This window comes from Rhinatrema bivittatum, chromosome 2 (assembly GCF_901001135.1).
Source record: "Rhinatrema bivittatum chromosome 2, aRhiBiv1.1, whole genome shotgun sequence".
NCBI lineage: Eukaryota > Metazoa > Chordata > Amphibia > Gymnophiona > Rhinatrematidae > Rhinatrema > Rhinatrema bivittatum.
In genome coordinates, this window is record NC_042616.1 from 25,469,178 (window position 1) to 25,495,246 (window position 26,069).

At 44.5% G+C, this 26,069-nt stretch overlaps 1 protein-coding gene across 1 annotated transcript; it reads left to right on the forward strand.

Moving 5' to 3' along the window:
- Window positions 1-984: 984 nt before the first annotated feature.
- LOC115083703 (zinc finger protein 271-like) lies at window positions 985-19,687 on the forward strand. Its single transcript, XM_029587674.1, is given in 3 exon segments — window positions 985-1,039; window positions 13,357-14,519; window positions 14,522-19,687. Coding segments are annotated over 3 exon segments (2,751 nt in total). The 5' UTR covers window positions 985-1,005; the 3' UTR covers window positions 16,076-19,687.
- Window positions 19,688-26,069: the final 6,382 nt, after the last annotated feature.

Below are 26,069 nucleotides of genomic sequence, written 5' to 3' on the forward strand. Positions count from 1 at the left end.
AGCAGCATCAATGACATGAGTGTTTGGAACTGGATTTGCATATGGCCAGAGAAGGAAACAAGACCCAAAGACTCAGGAAGTTTCTTCCAGGCTTTCAGCAAAGTGAGGCAGAAAGCAGGGAATCAGAAAGTGGTGGTGGAGGAGAAAGGCACAAATAAGAGGAACGATGTTTGTGAGGAAGGGAGAGAGAGAAAAAATGCATTGAGGAGCTGCAGAGTGAGTGCATCTGTAGGGGAGGGAGAGAAGCTTGAACTGTAAGTGGAAGTGGACAGAGAGCCAGTGTAGCGACCTGAGAAGAGGGGTTACATGATCATAGCGAGGTTAAAGAAAGAGAAGTCATGCAGCTGAATGTTGAAGAGATTGCAGGGGAGAAAAACAATTCAGCAGGAGGTCAGCAAAGAGCAAGTTACAGAAGTCTAAGCAGGAGGAGATAAGAGAGGGGAGGAGGGTTTTGGCTCAGAGAGGAAGGGAGAGATTTTAGCAGCGTTATAGAGGAGGAAGTGACTCACTTTAGCAGTGTTTTGGATGTGCAGAAGGAGAGAGAGGATCAAAGATGACCCAAGGTAAGGGCTGAGAAAACCAGGAGGATGAGAGCACAGTGAGCCCTCCTGATGTGACATAATCAGATGTTCCTGATGTTCTGGATAATGCTCTGTTAGTACTTGGGTTTTATTATTCACTGATTTATTCAGCTGATTTATTCACTGATTTATTCAGTTTGATATTTTGTCTCTCTGGGATTAGACTTATAAACCCCTAGGTCCAGAAAGGAAACTGAGTCCAGGGGAACAAGTCTGGCAGTTCCTGGGGATGAGGGGTCCTGGTGTCCCCTCTTCCATGATAAAATGTTATGAGATTAAAGCCAGCTGCGCCCCTCCACGTGTCCCTGAGTGTTTCTGGTTTGTGTTTCAGGTGCCGGTGACATTTGAGGACATCTCTGTCTCTTTCTCCCAGGAGGAGTGGGGGTATTTAGATGAAGGGCAGAAGGAGCTTTACAGGGAGGTGATGAAGGAGAATTATGAGACCCTGAGCTCTGTAGGTAAGGATTGCATTATCTCTATTTTTAATAAGTACACAGAATGTTTTAGTAAAAAAAGTTTCCTCTACATACCCAGATCAGTCCAGACCAGTGGGGTTATGCACTCCCACCAGCAGATGGAGTCAGAGAGCAAAGCTTCGAGGCACTGGTATCCCAAGTGTGCCACCTGCAGCTCATCAGTATTTCTCTGACTCCAGCAGGTGGTGGTCGTGTATACCTGCAGCTCTGTGTGAGATGGATTTTTCTTGCTCCCTGAGGTGCTAGGTTCAGTGTCTGGGCCATCCCTTGCGGTACTAGCCCGTGTGGTTCCGGGACTGGCTCCCTCAGCGACCCGAAGGCGCCCCGTTTTTGTGTATAAAAAAAAAAAAAGCAGGGGGGAAGTGACGTCAGCCCTACCGCATGGACGCTTGAAGCGATAGCTCCGCTCCCAGCCTCCCAATATTAAGTTCTCCCGGTGTCGTCGGAGCAAATTTTTACTTCTGGACTGCATCAGAGGTTGTCTAATATCTTAAGGATGCACCCCAGGAAAAAATCTACGGATTTAAAGGTTTTTTCATACGAGCCGGGAGGTTCGAGATTTGCGGTCCTCAGTGAAGAGCCGGACCCGGGAGCGCGCAAAATGGCGGATGAGGTGCTCCTGCCGGGGGACACGGCTGCCGGTGGAGAGTTGGACGGCAGCGAGGGAGGTAGGCATGGAGCTGCGTCCGAACCCACTAAAGGAGACTTTCAGCAGTGGTTTCTCGAGATTCAAAAGGATATAAAATCAATAAAAACTGATATGCAGGCGGCGTTGTCGGAGTTTAGAAATGAGCTTGGGGACTTTGGACGGCGAGTGGAAGATGTGGAGAGCATGCTGGAAGGACAGGCGGTGGAAGCCTCGGGGATCCGGCAAGATGTTACAGCGCTTCAAAAGTCAAAAGAGGAGCTGCTGTTGAAAATTGAGGATATAGAAAACCACTCGAGACGTTCCAATATCAGAGTGAGGGGTATACCCGAAACGGCGGAGTTTGGTGATGTGACTACAGTAGTGCAAAAACTCTGCAGAGCTGTGTTAAACAATAGGGAGGCACCTGGGGATGTGCTTGAGAGTGATATCATCTTGGATAGGGCGCACAGAACACTGGCAGCGCCCCGGACAAACGTCCCCAGAGACATCATAGCATGCCTACACAGTTATAGATTGAAGGAAGCTATCATGCAGCAAGCCCGAAAGATGGGCACTATTCAGTGGGAAGGCCACAGCGTTACAATCTACAATGACCTGGCTGCTGCTACACTGAAAAAACGGCGGGATTTTCTTTTTTTTTTTTTTAATTTATAACTTTTATTGGCAACATGTAGACAGCCTGTACAAATTCCACTAGAATAAGTAAACATAAGGTAAACAAAAACGGATATAGTGAAATATTGCAACAACAGCAATAAGAGCATGTCACCAGATTGATTTTAATTACCCTATCTTCCCCCCCCCCCCCCCATGAGGCGTACAACTATTGTCCTTAGAATATTGGGTAAGAAAAACAAAGCATATGCACAGGCAGTAAAGATATGTGGATAGAGGCTCAACACTAAGGTCCCGGTGTGGGCCTTCAGAGCGCATAGGGTTACCGGAATCTCTCAAACCACCCTCACTAATGCAAAACCATGATAAAATTGGAATGGCACTGCCTAACAGCCTCCCGCTGTATTGCGCAGCCAACGATCATAGGGTCCCCATATCTTGGAAAAGTTATGTACCGACTTATTTTTATATGCAGTGATCCGTCCTAGACTATGCATATTTCGGACCGCTGCCTGCACCATAAGTATGGTAGGTACCTCCGTGTCTTTCCAATATTGGGCAATGAGGCATCTCGTCGCAGTTACCACATACCTAATAAAATAATTATGAAACTTATAAGTGTCCTTGAGTTCTTCATTCAGCAATGCTTGAGATGGAGTTAGTTGAACGGTGATTCGCAATATAGTTGTAATCCAATCAGAAATCGAACTCCACAGGGAACGAATCCTGGGGCAAGTCCACCATACATGAAAAAATGTGCCTTTTGCCCGACATTGCTTCCAGCACAGTCCAGAAAAACTCGGTCTCATGTGTTGCAGCTGGGCAGGAGTAACATACCATCGGAAGAATAATTTGTATCCATTAAAACGGCGGGATTTTCAAGCAGTCACCACGGTTCTTCGGCGGGAAAATCTGAGATACCGATGGGTGTACCCCGCCGGGCTTGCGTTTACAAAGGATGGACGAACCCACTTCATTAAGATGGCGACGGAGGTGACCCAGATTCTAGTGGAAGCGGGATTATCTTTACCGGCTGGAGAGACTTGCGAACCTAAGAAGTCGGCGGTGGACAGACCCAGATGGCAGAGGAAAGGAATTTCGGGTTCCCGATTGCAACGTAACTCTAATGGGCCTGTGGAGAGTCAGCAGGGAGCAGCAGTCATGGCGGATACCTGACTTTGATTCCTTGATTGTGTCTGCTCAGCTAGATGGGCCTTACACTAAGGATTCTTACCCGCAGAAGGGAGATCTTAATGGGGCCCTGACGTGCTCTTTTGGGAGTATAGAGTGATGTTTATCTGATATCGCCAGGAACGGCTCATTACATTACATTATGATGTTTCATGTTTCTTATGATTTGTTACTTGCTGTTTAGTGTTGACAGGACCACGGGATGTTTGCGAACTTATGTTCCTTGGGATGGTTGGGGGGGGGGACACGTCACTTCACTCCACTGTTTTTTTTTCCTGCCGATGGAGCAATGGCGGGAATGTTATATGAGGGAGGGGGGTGGGAGGGGAGGAACAGTTTGGGGGGGATAGGTTTTATAATAATGGGAGGTCTAGTCAGTGGTTGATAGAAGGGAGCTGGAATGAGCTTGGGCAGCGTTTGTCCCTATGGCTGAGGAGGGGAGATATGCTATGGGAGTGCACTCGGAGAGGAGGGGTATTATACGCCTATGATGCCTCTTAAAATAGTGTCCTTGAATGTAAAGGGCCTAAATCACCCAGCAAAGAGGCATAGCTTGTTTAAAGATGCGATTAGAATGCGGGCGGATGTCTTGTTCATCCAGGAGACACATGTGAGGAAAAAATATGAGGGTCTATTACATCACGCTTGTTTTCCAATATCCTTTTTGGCTGCTGGTACACCTCGTTCAAAATATACGGGAGTCGGGATACTGATCTCCAGAGACTTAGCGGTCCAAGTGGAGTCCGTTTTCAGGGACCCTGAGGGAAGATTCCTAATAGTGTCTCTTTACCTACAACAGGTCTTATATACCTTGGTCAATGTCTATAATCCAAATATGCTGCAAAGGGAGACGTTGCAGCGTATAGATGACCAGTTGCTCCGGTCCACATGCGGGAAACTGATTATAGGAGGTGATTTTAACCTGGTCTGCAACCAGAAGGTGGACTGTTCTACCGGTAGGGGGCATTATGCTGCCATGGACAGTAGAGCCCTTCATACGTTTCTTACAAAATGGCAGGTGTCAGATGTCTGGAGGGACAGGCACCCTATGGCTAGGGATTATTCATATTATTCCAAAGTACACGATGTTTACACCAGAATCGACTATTTATTTGTTGATAAATCTTTAATTGGGTTAACTACTGAGGCATGTATTGGGCAAATTACCTTGTCGGACCATGCCCCTATCTGGTGGTCCTTTAAAGCCTCCTGTACAGATAGTGGCCGTAGATTTTGGCGTTTAAATGACTCCTTAATCAAGGATAAGAAGGGTGAACAGGATATTCAGACTGCTATTCAGAATTATTTAACCGATAATACAAAGGAAGAGACCACTCCGATGGTGTTGTGGGACTGCTTAAAAGCAGTCATTAGAGGGAAGCTGATTGCTCTGGCTTCTCATAAGAAGAAAGAAAAGGCTAGATTGAGCCAGGAGTTGAGGGAAAGATTGGCGATAGTGGAAAAAGATCATAAATTACATCCCTCTAGGGGTCTTCTGCAGGAGTTGGGGGACATCAGATGTAAATTGCAACAGATTGACGCTGATGAGAGGGCGCATCAGCTTGATCTGACGCGCCAAACTTATTATGAACATGGCAATCGGGCTGGGAAATTATTGGCACATTCCCTGAAATCTAAAATAGCTCAATCCCAAATTACTAGAATCAAATCTACGGAGGGGACGGTGGTAACAGATGTGGACGGGATCCGAGCGCAATTTAATCAGTTCTTTGCTGCCCTGTATTCCAAGGAGGAACTTGCTTCTGTTGATGATATACAAGCTTATTTGGCGGATATAACGCTGCCCTGTTTAGAGGAGCCTATGGCGGAGGGAGTTGGGAAGGATATCTCAGCAGCGGAGGTATTGGCCGCTATCGCTGAATTGAAACCTGGCAAGGCGCCGGGGTTAGACGGCTTCACCCCTATTTTTTATAAGAAATTTAAGGATGTTTTAGTGAGTCCACTGGTGGCTATGTTTAACGCCTTGCGCACCGGGGACCACTTACTACCGGCAGCAAACGTGGCAGGTATTACGATTCTGCCGAAACCTGGGAAGGATCCCATGCTCTGTAGCTCATATAGGCCCATTTCGCTTATTAACATTGACCTCAAATTGTTAGCAAAAATCTTGGCGAATCGCCTAAAATTTGTTATCCCCCTACTAGTGCATGATGATCAGGCAGGCTTTATGCCAGGCAGGATGGCGGGAGATAATATAAGGAAAGTAGTCAATATTGTACACTATGCTAAGAGGAACTCCATACCAGCTGTGCTCTTCGGAGTGGACGCAGAGAAGGCTTTCGATAGAGTGCATTGGCACTTCTTGTTCCAAGTGTTGCGAAAGGTAGGCCTAGGGGGTGGCTTCCTTACATGGGTTCAGGCCCTTTACAGATTGCCTGCTGCTTGTATAAAGGTCAATAGGAGATATTCGGATAACTTTGAGGTGCAGAGGGGGACCCGGCAGGGCTGCCCTCTATCGCCATTGCTATTCGCTTTGTGCTCGGAGCCGCTCGCAACAAAAATACGAGCAGCAGAGGGGGTTCAGGGGATCACTATAGGGGACAAAATGTATAAGTTGGCCCTGTATGCGGCTGATGTGTTATTCACGTTGGCCAATCCTAGTTCATCCCTACAGGGCTTACTTCCATTGTTGGAAGGCTATGGGAAAGTGTCGGGATTTAAGGTAAATAAGGAGAAGTCGGAAATTTTGCCGATTGTTCTCTCCTCGACACAGATATCGCAACTAAAATCACAATTTCCATTTGTATGGGCAAAGGGTACAGTGAAGTACCTAGGGGTGTTGCTGGGGGCAGAGTATAATGATCTGTTTAGATTGAATTATTTACCATTACTTAAAAAACTGGAGAGGGATATGCAGACGTGGGACAGGTTGACCCTCACCTGCTTGGGAAGAATTGCGGCAATCAAAATGAATTTTCTCCCCCGGATAGCATATCTGTTTCAGACCTTGCCATGTCTTATTCCATCATTGGTGCTGAAGAAGCTCCAGGTAAAGGTGTTTTCCTTTATTTGGAAGAGAAGGCCACCGAGGGTGGCGAGGGCAGTCCTCTATCAATACAAAAAGGACGGAGGTGTGGATGTCCCAAATTTTTTGAAATTTTACATAGCTTCTCAACTGCGGGCATTGGTGGATTATCATAACCAAAAAGAAATAAAACAGTGGGTACAAATAGAGAAAGATCTGGTGGCAAGTCGGGATTGGATATGGGGGGAAAACCCGGTCCCGGTAGACTTGGGGATTCGATCACCTTGCCTGGCTGCAACACTGCTCTTATGGCAGCGCTGGCGAAAACCACTTGTGGGTGATCGAAATTATTTCTATTCCACAAAAATTTGGGGGTGTAGGGCGTTTTCTCCTGGTGGTGACAGTAAAATCCTTCGGGATTGGGAGACAAAAGGGATTCAGACGTTTGGGCAGTTATGGTTTGATACAGGTGTGAAGCCCTTTACAGACTTACAGCAGGTTTATCAGCTGGGTTCCTCCGACTACTACATGTACCTGCAAGTGAGACATTTACTGCTCTCCCGGGCGGTGAGAGCGGATTTGGTAAAGGGGAAGACTCTTTTGGAGGGCTGTTGCGATAAAGCTCATGCAGTGAAAGGGGTAATTTCTAAACTTTATGCCCTGTTAACTGGAGCAGTGACCCCAACTCCCTGGCATATTAAGGCCTGGGAGCGTGATTTGGGAGGACCCTTGACGGAGGACGACTGGGAAACTTGTTTCTCCGCTATTGGACGATGTTCCACTTCAGCCTCTATGGTGGAAAATGGGTATAAGGTTTTGTACCGCTGGTATATCGCACCACATAAAATGAAGCAGATGGGGCTCCGGAAGGATTCTTTGTGTTGGAGAAACTGCGGGGCAGAGGGGGACTTTTATCACATGTGGTGGGCGTGTTCGGTTATTAAACAACTGTGGGGGCAGGTGGAAAAATGGTTTGGTGAGGTGACAGGGGGTGCGGGTCCCATTCACACCAAAAGAGCTCTTGCTTCACATTCCGGACGACAACACTCCGTCTGAGCCCAGAATCTTTCTTAGGGCAGTGGCCCATGCTGTAAGGGGTGAAATAGCACGCAGGTGGAAAGATAAGGGAGCTCCGCCTATGGCGGCTATCTTGCAGAGGGTGAAATGGATATACTATATGGAGTATCTGACCGCTTCCAGAAGGGATTCACTGGCGAAGCTGCATAAGAATTGGCGATTCTATCAACACTGGACTGATCTCAACTGTGGATGAGTTAAGGTTTTGGGCGGGGGAGGGGGTAGTGCTAGTCTCTACAATATTCATGGAATAGTAGTACTGCTGGGGATGCAAGTATATGGTATTTGGGTTTGTGTTCTTTGCTGTTGCACTTGTTGGCAGTTTCTGTTTGTCTGTGTATTGGTTGTACAATTAATAAACATATAATAACAAAAAAAAAAAAAAAAAGCAACCCAGCTCCAAGTTGCCTATTTACTGCGGCTCCCGGGGTAAATCAGTTTGCCCGGTGATGCAGAGCCAGGCAGACCCCTGAAGAGGAGGGGAGAGTGTTTCAGCCCTGGTAAGAACATTCGAGGACGTTTTTAGGCTCCCTGCCTTATTTTTACCGCCGGCTCCAGAGCTATTTTTACCGCGGTGGCCATTTTGTTTTTTCGTTTTCGACCTCCCACGCAGCTCCCCAGCGTTCCTGGGGCTGATTTTTGTGGCCTTTTTGGTGGGAGTCACCAGGGCTGGGTGGCAGCACCTGTTTTCTTCCAGGGGGGGGGGGGAAGTTATATGCCCCTTTTTGCAGGAGGAACATGGCAGAAACTCCTGTGGTGGAACCCTGTAAGGCTTGCGGGGTATGGTCAGCTTATTCAGACCCCCTGTCACTGTGCACAGACTGTGCACTGGGTGGTGAAGGAGCCTCAGACAAGAGGACCAAACCTAAAAAGTCCGCACGCAGGTCAGCCTCGACAGCTGGATCTAATGGAAGGAGCCCAACCCCCACTGCACAGCCTGTGGAAAAGGTCTCCCAGGATGACCCTCCCCTGCTGTTCCCCACTGCGCAGACTCCGAGACCGGAGAAATCGAGAGACACGGACACTGATTCTAGCAGTGACAGGACTGGGGGAATTTTCACCGGAATTTGTGCTGCTCATGCACGAAGCATTTCTGACTTGGAAGCTCATGAAGCGCAGAGCCCAGGATGGGAGCTTGGGACTTCTGAAAAAGCAGGTCAGGGAGGAGTGTTCCACCCCCTGGTTCCAGACAGACCTCTTCCCATACACAGTCCTGCCAGAGGAGGTTTCGGTCGGGAACCGGAACTGGGAAGCCTGCCCAATGAAATCAGGCCCGCCCACTCCTCGGACGGGATGATCGGGGGCAGGTCGTCCCAATTTTACAAGGAGTGGGCCAGGATCACCTCTGACTGCTGGGTGTTGGAGGTGGTAAAAGAAGGTTACGCCTTAGAATTTTCTTGGTCTCTCATGCCGGCCTTTGTGGAATCGCGATGTGTTTCCCATAACAAGTGAGCCGCGGTAGCAGACACTCTACAAAGATTGCTGGCCCTGAAGGCGATCGTCCCTGTGCCGTCCGAGGAACGGAGAGGGTATGGTACTCCATTTATTTTGTGGTTCCCAAAAAGCTGGGCACTTTCCAACCCATCCTGTACCTACAGAAGGTGAATCGCTGCTTGAAGGTGCCCCATTTTTGAATGGAAACACTTCAAACAGACGGTTCGAAAGGAATAGTTCTCACATCCTTGGATCTCACCGAGGCTTATCTACACATTCCGATTCGCAGCGCCCACCAGAGATTCCTATGATTCAAGATCTTGGATCAGCATTTTCAGTTCCAGTTGCTGCCGTTAGGACTGGCGATGGCCCCATGCACCTTTCTCAAGGTGATAGTCGTAGTGGCGGTGACCCTCCGGAAGGAAGGGATAATGGTCCATCCTTACCTCGATGATTGGCTGATTCAAGCCAAGTCGGAAGAGGAAGGTGAGTGGATGGTTCTTCGTGTGATCCATTGTCTCCAGTCCCTAGGCTGGGTAATCAACGAAGCGAAAAGTGTCTGGAGTATTTGGGAGCTTGTTTCGACACCTTCCAGGGCAGGGTGTTTATCACGAACGACAGGATGTACAAATTGTGTCTCCTGTTATAGCTTCCAATCCCCAGAGTGTGGGATTACCTACAAGTTCTGGGGTTCATAGCTTCGATGTTGGAATTGGTGCCTTCGGCCTATGCTCATCTGAGACTGTTGCAGAGAGATCTACTGTCGCGGTGGAACCCAGTATCAGAGCAATACCAGTTGCCCCTGCCTTTGTCGCAGCGAATCAGGTCCAGCCTGCAATGGTGGCTGTCGGAAGACAACTTACAGAAGGGGATGCCCCTCGAATTCCCAGATTGGGTGATCGTAACAATGGATACGAGCCTTCAAGGCTGGGGAGCAGTGTGCCTCAGTCATGCGGCGCAGGGAACCTGGTCCTTACCCGAATGGTTGTGGTCTATCAATCATCTAGAGACAAGGGCAGTCCGGAAAGCGTTATTAGCATTCCAGTCCCTGGTGCAGGGGAGAATGGTTAGTCTCTTCTCGGACAATGCCACCACGGTATATCAGTCACCAGGGAGGAACCAGGAGTCCGGCCGTGGCACAGGAAGCACAACTCCTCTTTGCTTGGGCCAAGCTTCATCTGGAAGGCATCACAGCCACTCACGTGGCAGGCGTGAACAACATGCAGGCGGATTTCCTCAGTCGTCAACAGCTGGATCCTGGGGAGTGGGAACTATCCTGGGAGGGTTGGAATTACATTTGTGCCCGATGGGGAGTTCTCCAACTGGACCTCATGGCGACCCGTGTCAACACCAAGATGGACCAGTTCTTCAGCCAAAAGAAGAAAATCGGGGCAGTAGGAGTAGACGCCCTGGTCTGCAAGTGGCCAGCTGGAATCCTCCTGTATGCCTTTTCCTCCATGACCCCTGATTGGGCGCGTTCTCCGAAGCATAGAGGACCATCCCAGTTCGCTAATTCTGGTTGCACCGGAGTGGACGCGGCGGTTGTGGTTTGCGGACCTGTACGGTTGGCGACAAAAGGTCCGCTATGCCTAGCTCATCTGCTGAACCTCCTGCGACAAGGGCCCATTTTTTCGGATCAGGAGGATCATTTCTCTCTCGCAGCCTGGTGTTTGAGAGGTGGTGGTTACGGATGAAAGGTTATTCTGTACAGGTGATTTCCACCCTGCTTCAGTCCAGGCGGCCCTCGACTATGGCATATGCTCGAGTGTGGAAGGTGTTTGAAGTCTGGTGTGATCAGCAGGGTGTAGTGCCGTTGTCAGTGACCATTCCTCAGGTCTTGGGGGTTTTTTGCAGAAGGGATTATCTAAAGATTTGGCTTATAGTTCCTTGCGTGTTCAGGTTTCGGCCCTGGGAGGTCTCCTAGGGCAGGTAGGTGAGAGGCCTCTAGCTAGCCACTCGGACATGGTCCGTTTCCTGAAAGGGGTGAAGCACCTTCGCCTCCTCCTCATAAGTTATGCCTGGAGTGGAATCTCAATCTGGAGTTGAGGGCGCATCGTGATCCCCCTTTTGAGCCTCTGGGACACGCTTCCTTAAAGGACCTCACCTTGAAGATGGTGTTCTTGGTGGCCATCTGTTCTGCAAGGCGTATTTCAGAATTGCAGGCTCTTTTCTGTAGGGATCTCTTCTTTCACATCTCGGCTGATAGGGTGTCCCTAAACATGGTCCCTTCCTTTTTGCCGAAGTGGTGTCTGCCTTTCATGTTAATTAGTCCGTGGAGTTACCCGAATTCCCTGATTGGGCACGTGACCCCACTATGGGAAGAGATCATCTGTTAGATGTCCGCCGGGTTCTCCTTTGGTATTTGTAGGTCAGTAACTCTTTTTGAAAATCAGATCACCTTTTTGGGCTCTTTGGAGGTCCGGAGAAGAGTGAAAAGGCATCTAAGGCATCCTTGGCTTGCTGGCTGAAGGAAACAATTTGCTTGGCCTACATCGGAAAGGGTCGCCCTGTTTGAAAGCTCACTCGACGAGAGGGCAAGCGGCTTCTTGGGCGGAAAGTCAGTTGTCGCCTGAGGAGATTTGTAGAGCCGCAGTCTGGTCTTCCCTGCATACCTTCACAAGGCATTATCGTCTGGATGTTAGGGATCCGGACCAAGCGCTTTTTGGGGAGAGCGTCTTGCGAGCGGGTCTTTCGGGTTCCCGCCTGGAGTAATATGGCTTTGGTACATCCCACCGGTCTGGACTGATCTGGGTATGTACAAGGAAGGAAATTTGGTTCCTGTAATACCACAGATCAGTCCGGGATCCCATCCGGGTGCTACTGCCGAAAGACTGATTTACCTTACGGTACATAGGGAATCTATCCGAATGATTCTATAATATTTTGGTTTTTGTTATGAACCGTGGTTCACACCTGATTTTCAGGTATTGGGGTTGTTTGTTTCGGACCCTTGAGGGAGTTTTTTCCTGTTCGCCCTTGTTTCTGGAATTAAATGGTTTTTTGTCAATTATACTTTGCTGGGGTATCGATAAATACTGATAAGCTGCAGGTGGCACACTTGGGATACCAGTGCCTCGAAGCTTTGCTCTCTGACTCCATCTGCTGGTGGGAGTGCATAACCCCACTGGTCTGGACTGATCTGGGTATGTACAGGAACGAAAATTAGCAGGTAAGAACCAATTTTCCTGGATCAACTCGACACCAGAGATGTACAAACAGGGCTAGATTTAGCAATAGGTGCACAAGGCCTCTCCTCTCTCCCTCTCCCCTCCCCATGCCTGATCCCCTCATCCTTTTTTTTTTCTCCCATCCCCGAGATCTCCTCTCTGTGTTGATACCTGTGATCACTTTTCCTCATTAAAAAGCAAGTACATTTTGCAGACACACACGTTTGGAAAACTACTTTATTTATATAATGTAATAGAAAAGATGGAATTGTTAGGGATGTGAGAGATTTTTGTGATCTGTGCTTTAGATATAGACATGCTATTGTATATTAAATGTGGTTTCTTATTATTTTAATTTATTTTTGTAATCTGCTTAGTATGGCAGGTCCACTATAAGCAGATAATAATAAATTATTTCGAAAAATATAATAGTAGAAAAGCCCAGAGGAACCAAACCCACAGGAATCCTAAAGGAGGGACCTGTGTGATCTCCATTGTTCCTGTATTGCCACAGCTTTATTGCTGCTTGGATAATGATCCCAACTCCTGTGTTAAAAGATCATCACTGGCTCCCTGTGCAGAGTCGCTCTTACATGAAACTGATGGTGATATTCAGAAATAAAGTGTTTGATGTCTTCTAAGTTAGGACTTTATGAGCCACCGATGTCATTGAGGGCTGAAGGGACAGGAATGTTTCTGTTCCCTCTGCTCATGAATACTGATTGCTAGTAACATGCAAGAAAGCCTTTAATTTCTCTTGCTCTTCCAATTGAGCTCAGGATGGAGTGTGATTTAAGATTTCAGAAAGTATTTGAAAATGTTATTGTTTAAAGATGTTTTTAATTTATCAGTTTTATATTATGTTGTTCTAACTGTCTTGTTTGTGATTGAATGTGCGGGTATCTTTGCAATCCACCCTCAACGATTGCATTGGAGGAGGCGGGGTATAAATTTTATAAATATATAAATGAATAAAACAAACCACAGGAGCTGTATAAAGACATCACACAGGAGTTCTCCCAGGCGTCTCCTGAAGCTTTTGCTTCATTAGAAAAATCTCTAATATTAGAGATCCTATGCAGTCATTGTGTAATATTTTAAAAAGTCTGATCCCAGGTCATTGATAGCTTTCCATTCCATTGTCACTGACACATGATTAATTCTTTCTTTTCATATCCAGCAGACAATGAGGTTGTACAGGAAGAGAAGACGGAGGAGAATCAAGAAGAACACCCTATAGTACTAGCAATTACACCAAGACATGCAGGAAATGACTGTGAGAATCTTTCCCAGAGGACTGAGGGGAGAGACACGAGCCAAACTCAGCAGGAATCAGAAAAGAAGCAGCGAGACCCTGCAGGAGACTCAGTGGATGGAGTCACTGCATGTGAGAGAAGTGACAGGGAGCTCACAGCCATCCATAAGCACCAGAGATACCTGAGAGTAGAGAGACATTTCCAGAGTAATAACAGTGATCAAATGACTTCTGACCCAATCCAGAGACAGGAGGAAGGGAAGAAATCCTTTCACTGTCACACCTGTGGGAAAACCTTTGTTATGAAATGTCATTTTGTATTGCACCAGAAAACCCACACAGAAATGAGAATTTTTCCATGTTCTCAGTGTGGAAAATGTTTCCAACAGAAAGGAACTCTGAAATTACACCAGAGAATGCACACTCAAGGGAGCATGTTCACTAGTATTGAATGTAAGAAAACCTTTTCTAGCAGGAGCTCCTTAAGGATACACCAAAGCACACATACAGGTAAGAGACCCTTTCATTATCCTCAAGATGAGGAATCTTACAGCTCTGAGTTCTCTTCTGAAAGAGGAGAAAACATCATTCAAATGCAAGACCTAGTAAATGAAAAATCACAGAGAGAAGAAAAACTATTCATGTGTACTGAGGGTGACAGAAATTTCAATGCGAGAGAAATGTTCACAGGACAACTAAAATTCCAAACACGAGCAAGAGCATTTTCAAGTAGTGAATGCAATAAAATTTTATGGGACGAGAAAGTCTTTTCAAGAGATGGAAAGAAACATACTGGTGCGAGACCATTGTCTTGCGTTCAGGCTCAGAAATGTTTCATTAGGAAGGCAGATGTCTCACAACAGGAAAAAATCCCGAAAGTAGAAAGTCAATTTATATGTACAGAGTGTAGTAAAAGCTTCAGGCAGAAGCATAAACTCATAATCCACAAGAGAATACACACTGGAGAGAAACCATTTTCATGCTCTCAGTGTGGTAAATGCTTTAAGTCAAAGGGAGAAATTAAAATCCATCAGAGAATCCACACTGGAGAGAAACCATTTCCATGCTCTGAGTGTGGTAAATGCTTTACGTCAAAGGCAGCATTCAAATTCATCAGAGAATCCACACTGGAGAGAAACCATTTCCATGCTCTCAGTGTGGTAAATGCTTTAAGTCAAAGGGAGAAATTAAAATCCATCAGAGAATCCACACTGGAGAGAAACCATTTCCATGCTCTGAGTGTGGTAAATGCTTTAAGTCAAAGGGAGCATTCAAAATTCATCAGAGAATCCACACTGGAGAGAAACCATTTCCATGCTCTGAGTGTGGTAAATGCTTTATGTCAAAGGGAGCATTCAAAATTCATCAGAGAATCCACACTGGAGAGAAACCATTTCCATGCTCTGAGTGTGGTAAATGCTTTATGTCAAAGGGAGCATTCAAAATTCATCAGAGAAGCCACACTGGAGAGAAACCATTTTCATGCTCTGAGTGTGGTAAATGCTTTAAGTCAAAAGGAGAAATTAAAATCCATCAGAGAATCCACACTGGAGAGAAACCATTTCTATGCTCTGAGTGTGGTAAATGCATTAAGTCAAAGGGAGCGTTCAAAATTCATCAGAGAATCCACACTGGAGAGAAACCATTTCCATGCTCTGAGTGTGATAAACGTTTTAAGACACAGGAAGAAATTAAAACCCATCAGAGAATCCACACTGGAGAGAAACCATTTCCATGCTCTCAGTGTGGTAAATGCTTTAAGTCAAAGGGAGAAATTAAAATCCATCAGAGAATCCACACTGGAGAGAAACCATTTCCATGCTCTGAGTGTGGTAAATGCTTTCAGTCAAAGGGAGCATTCAAAATTCATCAGAGAATTCACACTGGAGAGAAACCATTTCCATGCTCTGAGTGTGATAAATGTTTTAAGTCAAAGGCAGAAATTACAACCCATCAGAGAATCCACACTGGAGAGAAACCATTTACATGTTGTGAGTGTGGTAAATGCTTTACGAGAAAGGTATACATGAAAAGCCATCAGAGAATCCACACTGGTGAAAAACCATTTACATGCTATGAGTGTGGTAAATGCTTTAGGACAAAGGGAGCATTCAAAATCCATCAGAGAATCCACACTGGAGAGAAACCATTTACATGCTATGAGTGTGGTAAATGCTTTAGGACAAAGGGAGCATTCAGAATCCATCAGAGAATCCACACAGGAGAGAAACCATTTGCATGCTGTGATTGTGGCAAATGCTTTAAGACAAAGGGAGAAATGAAAAGACATCAGAGAATCCACACTTGAGAGAAACCATTTACGTGTAGTGAGTGTGGTAAAAGTTTCATTCATAAGCATGACATGAAATACCATGAGAGAATTCACACAGGTGAGAAACCATTTACTTGTAGTGAATGTGAGAAACGTTTCATTCTTAAAATGGATTTGAAATACCATGAGAGAATTCACACAGGTGAGAAACCATTTACATGTAATGAGTGTGGGAAAAGTTTCAGTAGGAAAGGAAGCTTCAGTTGTCATCAGAGAATCCACACAGGAGAAAAACCATTTACATGCATTGAATGCGGTAAAAGTTTTAGTCAGAGGCGTAGTTTGAAAATGCATCAGAGAATTCACACATGAATAACCATTTACATGTATTGAATGTGATAAAAGCTTCAGACAGAACTTTCTCATATGGCATCAGAAAATCCACTTTGGAGTACTTTGTGAGGTAAAAACTTTAGAAGAAAGGAAGAACTTTCAAGGCACCTGAGAAGCCACACAGGAGTCAAATGTAATTCACACACTTTCCTATAATTTTGAGGTAGAGGTCCATCTGTAGCAAATGTTTTCAGAATGGAGAACCTTAGTAACTTCTTTCAATTCATATCGCTTGCGCAAAGTGGAAGGCGCCAAATCATTAAAGAGGAAAATCTTGTGGCCTTCCCAAAGCTCTTCATTTTGCCTTCTGGCCACAGCGTAAAGTTGCTTAAGGGCTGCCTTGCAGGCAAAAAATAATGTCCCGAACTTTAGTATCAGTCTTGGGTCCCAATGCTCTATGAGCACTCTCAATTTTTATCTCCGGCAAGGACACGAAATCTGAGATAGAGTTACCATCGGGGCTTTGAGTAAAAGCTTGCAAACTGACAACACCACTGTCAGGCAATTAACATATTCAGGCAACTCTGGGATGCTGCGAATCTGTAAATTGCACCGACAAAAACGGTTTTCCAAGTCCTCCAACTTTTTTCGGCAAGCAATATATATTCAATTTGCAAAGCTTTCTGTTTGTCCGCCACTTTTTTAAGTGAATCAGCCTAAGTTTCCACACGAATATCCTTTTTTTCAGTTCGGGTATTAGCAGTAAACATGAGAGAATGAGCTCATTCCCAACTTACTCTGTCTTATGAATGAGGTTCATTCTTGTCAAAATATGTGGAAATTTCATTTGTAAACATTACCTCTTGAAAGAAACCTGATTGTGATAAAATTTTCAGTAATCTAAAGGATTCATACAGGGGATAAAAACAGTATTCAAGCTTATGTAAAGGCATCAACAGATCCCAGTTCTCAAAAAAGATGTAGTATGGAAGTAAATGGCCAAAATCAGTCTCCATCCTTAAGCTCAGATGATTGTTTCTGTGAATGGAAAGGAGTGAGAAATTAGCAGCTCATGATGGGAAAGAGGTAACAGAATTTGTAAAATGAGAGCAAAAACTCTTTAAAGAATCTGAGTAGTAGATGAGGAAACTCAATTGACACAAGCATAAATATAGTGGGAAATACAGAGAATGCTTCAGAAACCTCATGTGGATCAAAATCTTGACTGAGGAATTTAGACTTGAAGGAAAGCACTGGTATCACGCCCTTGAGATAACTGAAGAATTTGTGGTTATCTGGATCAATCCTGTTCCAATGCATAAAAAGCTTAATGCAAGAAAACTGGAGCTTGTGGTAAAGGAGAAAAGCACAAGAAGAGCATTGCTGATAGGAGTCAGTACCAAGTAACTATTCTGTGATTTAGATGGAGAAAGAGAAGATCCTCACGTATCAAATAATGCAATTAGATATCAGGAGAGTGTGGCAGAGAGATACAGAAATAGTCCTAGTTGTATGGCGTGCCAGTGGCCTGAGTAAGAAGAATTTCAGGCACAGCTGAAGATGTTGCCTGTGCATATAACTTCTTATGAATGGCAGAAGGAGGCTCTCTTTGGCACAATGCAAGTATTATGAAGGGCATTAGCAGAGAATGTGAGAGATTGAGATCTTATTCCACATACCCTGACTTGGTATTTGTCTGTACTGAATGTGACAAGAGTTTCACTCAGCTCCACACCTTAAAAGGCACCAAGTGCTCCATTCACATCTGAGGGATAGAAAATTGTATTTATTAAAAATATTTATATTCTGCATAGTATGAAAATAAATTAAGCAGATTACAAGTTTCTAAGTTTAAACTTAAGGCAATAAAATTAATTACAATATTAAGTTCCTCACTGACTTTCAATCATCTAATCATACCGACTCTCAACTGAACTCCCAATTGCTTACCCCATGACTCACCTTTTTTCCCTTTTCCTTCTTCCCCTCCCCTCTATCCTAATATTGTTTCTTCCTGGACTCGATATCCAATTCCCTGATTTTGTTTAATGGTTCAAAATGTTTCTATACTATTACCCATTTAAGAATTTGTTTACTGTTCTTACAAGATATTGTACACTTTTGTAAACCGTTATGATGGCTCCCTCGAATAACGGTATATAAAACTCATCAAATAAATAAATAATAAAAGTAATAGTAGTCTATGGGTACACGATCAATCAAACTGATTGACAGGTGAGATAAGGATGACAGCATCCAATCAGTGTTCACTTCTGGTATAAGCCTTGCCCATGCCTGCCCACTCCCCATAGACGTGAATGGGGTTGTAGCCCTGCCTCCTGCCCTCAACCACACCCCTCCTGCCATGGCCCCGCCCATGCTCCTCCCCAATAGAAGTGAATGGAGAGGCCCCTTCCATGCCATGCCCCCAAACCAACCCATGATGGTTGTCATGGGTATGACATCACCGGAAGTCCACCCCCCTCAGCACACCCCCCCCAAAAAAAAAAACACGCCCCCTAGAACTTCATCAGAAAGGGCCCTGTCACTTTTTAATGACGACAGAATTAATGGACTCTGGCTGTTTTTGATGATCTCACTGGAAGTACAATAGAAAACCCAACCCAGCCCCAAAAATGCGTCCCCTGGAACATCCGCAGAAACGTCTCTGACACTTTTTAATGATGACAGAGCCGGAAGCATTCTTTTTAATTAACAGCAGGGTGTTGGAAGTTGATGGTCTGCAAAGGTAGATAAAACAAGGATTTAGTTTTCTTTTAAGAAAACAGACCTCTGTATTTCCAGCCTTATAAAACAAGCATGCACCAGCAGATCTTAAAGAAAATTTATTTCACACAGCCAGTGACCAGAAAAACAAGTGACTGATTGTCTTACAGATCAAGGTGCTTATTCGCTACACAAACCTGCTAGGGTACATTTTAAAAGAAATAAAAAGTGATGAGCCACCCAAATCTTGCAAGACCAGATGTAGAAGCAAGCATGTGATAGAGGTCACGTGAGAACATAAATCTCCAGGCAGAGGGGCTGTAGCTGTTCATGAAAAGCTTTAGCTTTGTGAGCCTGAAAATAAAATAATGGATATGTATGAGACCCTAAACGGCTGGAAATGGAAAGCGAGCAGCAGCCAAAACTAATGAGGTGCCATAAACGAAGAGGCCTTCTGAAAGGTGTTGAAACAGAAGTTGATACACCAGTGCACAAATCGTACTCTTGCAGGAAGAGGAGCAGATGGAAAAACTCAGAGCCAGAATTTGATGAACTTCCGTTGGGACAAAAGCTTTTTTGATTCGCAGGATCCCGCCTTGGTCAATGAAAATGCTATGGACTCTGCAGATATGGAACTGCACCAAAGCCGCATTAGATGCTGAAGCAGATTATTTGCTGGAAAAGTTTGAGTGTAAGCTAAGAAAATCTCTTTCCTTGTAATTATGCATTTTCCTGTAGAAAAACTAAACAGTATGCTTAGATAATGATAAAATATATAAATGCTATCATCTATGGGAGAAAGCCCCAGTCCTTTTTTAAAAATGCATAATAAAACAGCCTTTGTTTGCTAGTAATGTTTTTCTTGTCTGTATTTTCAGAAGTGTGTATTGACAATGAAATACTTTGTGATATTTAATAAATTTTGCCATGTGTATATTAGTTAATAAAAACATATAAAAACAACTAATAAGTATATATCATAATTAGCAAAATGTGTCAATCGTGATTTAAGGCTCTATGGAAGGATTTTGGGGGGGGGGGCTACAAAGGGGGATATCTTATGGTTTATTAAGTTTCATTGACAATCCACAGACTGTAAAATGTTTGATACAGCAACTATTTCATTAACTAAGGAATGTACATTGCAATGATCTAAGTGTGGGGGGAAGTTGTCTGGACTCAAGATCTGTAAATGGTTAATCAGGATGAGACAATGTGTAATGTGTAATCTTTGCAAGAAAAAAAAAACCAAGAGACCTGGATGATAAGCCATTCAAGAGAGAGAAAGGCTTTTCCCATAAGGTGTGGTGGGGCTGCTGTAGACAATACAGTTGTTCAACACATGACAGAGAGGGGCCAGGTAGCTTTTGTGTTACAGTACACAAGTTTTGAGGGTTGTTGGTGATTACGCCCTTATGATTGTAATAAAAGGTATAGCCAGTGACCAGAAAGGTTCATCATAAGAACATAAGAAATTGCCATGCTGGTTCAGACCAAGGGTCCATCAAGCCCAGCATCCTGTTTCCAACAGAGACCAAACCAGGCCACAAGAACCTGGCAATTACCCAAACACTAAGAAGATCCCATGCTACTGATGCAATTAATAGCAGTGGCTATTCCCTAAGTAAAATTGATTAATAGCCATTAATGGACTTCTCCTCCAAGAACTTATCCAAACCTTTTTTGAACCCAGCTACACTAACTGCACTAACCACATCCTCTGGCAACAAATTCCAGAGCTTTATTGTGCATTGAGTGAAAAAGAATTTTCTCCGATTAGTCTTAAATGTGCTACTTGCTAACTTCATGGAATGCCCCCTAGTCCTCCTATTATCCGAAAGTGTAAATAACCGATTCACATCTACTCGTTCAAGACCTCTCATGATCTTAAAGACCTCTATCATATCCCCCCTCAGCCGTCTCTTCTCCAAGCTGAAAAGTCCTAACCTCTTCTGCCTTTCCTCATAGGGCAGCTGTTCCATCCCCTTTTATCATTTTGGTTGCCCTTCTCTGTACCTTCTCCATCGCAACTATATCTTTTTTGATGGTTTGGGGGCATGGCGTGGAGCGATACAGAGGCATTATGACATTATCCGTTCTATTAACCATTCCCTTCCTAATAATTCCTAACATTCTATTTGCTTTTTTGACTGCTGCAGCACACTGAGCCGACAATTTTAAAGTATTATCCACTATGATGCCTAGATCTTTTTCCTGGGTGGTAGCTCCTAATATGGAATCTAACATCATGTAACTACAGCAAGGGTTATTTTTCCACATATGCAACACCTTGCACTTGTCCACATTAAATTTCATCTGCCATTTGAACGCCCAATCTTCCAGTCTTGCAAGGTCCTCCTGTAATGTATCACAATCCGCTTGTGATTTAACTACTCTGAATAATTTTTTTATCGTCCACAAATTTAGTAACCTCACTCGTCATATTCCTTTCCAGATCATTTATATATATATATATATATATATATATATATATATATATATATATATTGAAAAGCACCGGCCCATGTACAGATCTCTGAGGAACTCCACTGTCTACCCTTTTCCACTGAGAAAATTGACCATTTAATCCTACCCTCTGTTTCCTGTCTTTTAACCAGTTTGTAATCTGTGAAAGGACATCACCTCCTATCCCATGACTTTTTAGTTTTCTTAGAAGCCTTTCATGAGGGACTTTGTCAAATGCCTTCTGAAAATCCAAATACACTACATCAACCGGTTCACCTTTATCCACATATTTATTAACCCCTTGAAAAAAATGAAGCAGATTTGTTAGGCAAGGCTTCTCTTGCGTAAAGCCATGCTGACTGTGTTCCATTAAACCATGTCTTTCTATATGCTCTGTGATTTTGATCTTTAGAATAGTTTCCACTATTTTCCCTGCACTGAACTCAGGCTGACTGGTCTATAGTTTTCCAAATCGCCAAATCGCCTCTGGAGCCATTTATAAATGTTGAGGTTACATTGGCTACCCTACAGCCTTCAGGTAAAATGGATGATTTTAATGATTACAAATTTTAAATAATAGATCTGAAATTTTATTTTTCAGTTCCTTCAGAACCCTGGAGTACATACCATCTGGTCCAGGTGATTTGCTACTCTTCAGTTCCTTCAGAACCCTGGGGTACATACCATCTGGTCCAGATGATTTGCTACTCTTTAGTTTTTCAATCTGGCCTACTACATCTTCTAGGTTCACAGTGATTTGGATCTGATTCATCACCCTTGAAAACCATCTCCAGAATCGGTATCTCCCCAACATCCTCATTAGTAAACACAGAAGCAAAGAATTTATTTAGTCTTTCTGCAATGGCCTTATCTTCCTTAAGGGGCCCTTTAACCCCCTCAGTCATCTAACAGTCCAACCAATCCCCTCACATGTTTCGTGCTTCGGATATATTTTAAAATGTTTTTATTATGAGTTTTGCCTCTAAGGCCAACTTTATTTCAAATTCTCTCTTAGCCTGACATCAATGTTTTACACTTAACTTGACAATGCTTATGCTTTTTCCTATTTTCTTCAGATGGATCCTTCCTTCAGTTTAAGAAGGATGTTTTTTTGGCTAAAATAGCCTGTTTCATCTCACCTTTTAACTATGCTAGTAATTGTTTTCCTAGTGTGTAGCCAGATGGACTCATGACCAATGGGTTATGCTCCCCTGCCAGCAGATGGAGTCAGATTTCAAAGCTGATGTCACCCTACATCCACCCCTGCAGTGACTTCAGCCCTTCAGTATTTCTCCGTCTCCAGCAGTTGGTAGACATACCTCTCCCTATGATGATTGCTGTACTTTTTGGAAGAAGAAATTCCACATTTAAATTGGAGAAACGAATTGAGCTCCACTCTCCTGCTGTGATACGTAAAGGTCCCTCCCCCAGTTGAGAATTCCCGAGGTGATTTCTGAGATCCCTCAGAGGTATGCCTTGGTCCAGTAGCCGGTTGCGTGGACTTTGCTGCTTAAGCAGCTGGAAGGCAGCAGGAGCAGGAAACTGAGTGCAGCGGTGACTGCCAAAGCCCTCTCCCCCCGCAACTGGAGACAGTCTCTGTACTCAGCCAGTAAGTGCTGAGCCCAAGTAAGTAAAAAAATAAAGAAATAAAGAAAAAGATTTATGTCATGATTCAGAGACAGGGGGAGTTTTCAGTAAGACTTCCTCCGATCTCCTTGCTTGGTGCACCGTACCAACGTCATTCCCGATCCCGTTGAGGTAAGGGGAAGTGGGCTTCTGAGCGGGTTGATTGCTCCCCCCCCCCCCCAATGGAATAGGCCCCATTTCATGCTTGATGGGCATACCACGTGATAGGCCATAGCAGCACCATCTTACATGCGTCTTTATGTGTGCCATATTGCCCTCCATAGAATGTCGGTACGGCTCTGCACACGCTCTGCATGCAAAATGTCGCGCACATACATATGCGCACAACCTACTAAGCACAGAATACAGGTAAAGCCGGGCACACGGGCTGTCTGTGCGCCTTGCCACATCCCACCTAGGTGCCCGAAACCTGTACGCATAATATTATAAGCTTGAGCCGATAAACGCACTGTTACCGCTGCCAAGAAACATAAGCGCCTCTCTCTCTGCGCTGCTTATCATATTAGGCCTTCACGGTCTGACCTGGATTCCAACTTATGTCAGCACTGTGAGGAAGCCCCAGGAGAGATGGCCTCCCCAGACTTTGCTAAGCCTGGCTCCTCCCATTCAGAGGATGCTTACCACAGCCTTAACTGGAAGTACCACAGATCTAAGTACCCCCATGAGTGGGTCATCCATGGGAGAGGGAAATTCAGAGGCGCTTACCTCAGTACCGTTCCTCCGGATGACTCAAAGAGCGTTACAGCTTTGTACCGTTCCATCCTTGCCCAAGGTAATCTCGGAGTTTCATTTAAATCAGTCCATTTCGTTGCCACCCCTAGATAAGCTCAAGGATGCGGGAGAATACTGCTTCCTCCATCATTTGAATGTCAGTAGACTTTTGGTGCGGTAGCTGGAAATTTCAGAACCGGTCCAAAAGATAGATCACCTGTTTATCCTTCCTGGTGGAAGGAAGCAGGGTGAACCAGCTTTGTGGGCTACCATAGCTCGCTGGATTAAGGAGGTGATCACGGGGAGCCTATGTGGAGGCAGGAAAGCCATTACCATCTCAGGTTAAAGCTCATTCCACTAGGGCTCAGGCGGTCCTATGTGTGGAAGCTAGAGTGCTGTCTCCCGATGTTATCTGCCGAGTGGCGACATGGTCCTCCCTCCATACCTTCTCCAGGTTCTATCACCTGGACGTACAGGCCTGAGAGGACGCAGCCTTTGAAAGGGCAGTGTTAACCAGACCGCGGGCAGCCTCCCACCCCGATCGGGAAAAGCTTTTGTACATCCCATTGGTTCTGAGTCCATCTGTCTACACTAAGGAAGATTAAATTATTAAGTAAGTAATTTCTCTAGCTGCCGTCCTCCCACCTTTCGTAATGCGTGGAATACATCTGGACTGAGCTTCTGAGATTGTATTTTTAAACAATGTCCACACCTATTGTATAATTTTAACCTTTGCAGCTGCACTTTTTAGTTTTTTTCTAACTATTCTCCTCAGCTTATCAAAGTTTCCGTTTTGAAAATTTAGTATTAGAGCTGTAGATTTACATATTGTCTCCCTTCCATTATTATTCAAATTTGATCATGTTATGATCACTGTTACCAAGTGGCCCCATCCCAGGTACCTCTCTCACCAAATCCTGCGTTCCACTAAGAATTAAATCTAAAATAGCTCCCTCTCTTGTTGGTTCCTGAACCAATTGCTCCATGAAGCAGTCATTTATTTCATCCAGGAATTTTAGGTCTCTAGCATGTCCTGATGTTACATTTACCCAGTCAATATTGGGGTAATTGAAATCTACAAAGTCACAAGTGCAAGTAAAGAGGTCAAAGTCCCATTCACGTAATATAATAATTTATTAACCACGAATAGAATTTATATTTTAATTTAAATCGGCAACTCCATATCAGTAGTAACAAGCATGTAGTTTTCTATGTCCCCCGACACGGTCCCGTGTTTCGCGGAGGCTGCATCGGGAGGGACCCAAAAGAATCATTCATATCTGAAAAGTGATATAATGTAGTATAAGAAACGGAACACATACTGCCACACCCGGTGACACGTCCTGTCACCGGGTGTGTGAAAGAGCTAGCCTGATTTACTTTTAAACGCGCGATGAACCTTAGAGACCGTTTAGTGCACACAGCACCAGGGATACAATTGTTGGATAAAACAAACGGACAACATTCTCCGTGCGGTCACTGCACTATGTGCAGGCATACACAACAGGCTAGCTCTTTCACACACCCGGTGACAGGACGTGTGTTCAAATTATACTCTCAATCCAATTGCTGCACAAAAGGAGTGATCTATGTGATAAGTTGCCCCTGTTTATTGTTATACGTGGGGAAAACATCCCGTATGATAAAGACACGGGTTATTGAACACTGTTCGAATATAAGATCCTCCAGGATCGACGAACCACTGGTGTCCCACTGGCTCCAAGCTGCACACTCCATCGACTCTCTCTCTTACTCCGTATTGGAGGTAGTCTCGCCGCCTTTAAGGGGAGGAGATTTCTCCGGTGCGTTGGGTCGGAGGGAGCAGCGATGGATTCACACTCTAAATACAGTAGCCCCTTCTGGCCTCAATAAAGATATTGAATGGCACTTATTTTACTAAACACTTTGGCAGTCTCCATTGACAGGTGCCTGCTGATTGTTGTATCTCGCGAGAGTTTGTTTCCGCGCCTTTTCTGTTCTTTTAAATGGCTGTCAGACTACAGGGTGAACGCGCTCCTGAGAAGAATGGAATGGGTATGTGTACTTTAAAGATATTACTTGTTTGGCAGTATGTGTTCCGTTTCTTATACTACATTATATCACTTTTCAGATATGAATGATTCTTTTGGGTCCCTCCCGATGCAGCCTCCGCGAAACACGGGACCGTGTCGGGGGACATAGAAAACTACATGCTTGTTACTACTGATATGGAGTTGCCGATTTAAATTAAAATATAAATTCTATTCGTGGTTAATAAATTATTATATTACGTGAATGGGACTTTGACCTCTTTACTTGCACTTGTGACTTTGTGGATTACCTGATGTGCAAGGTGCTTCTGGTATTTTTTGGTAATTGAAATCTCCCATTATTATTGCATTCAAAATTAGTTTACCTCCCTGATTTCTCTTAGCATTTCATCATCTGATCATTTTGGCCAGGTGGATGGTAGTATACTCCTATCACTGTACTCTTACCCATA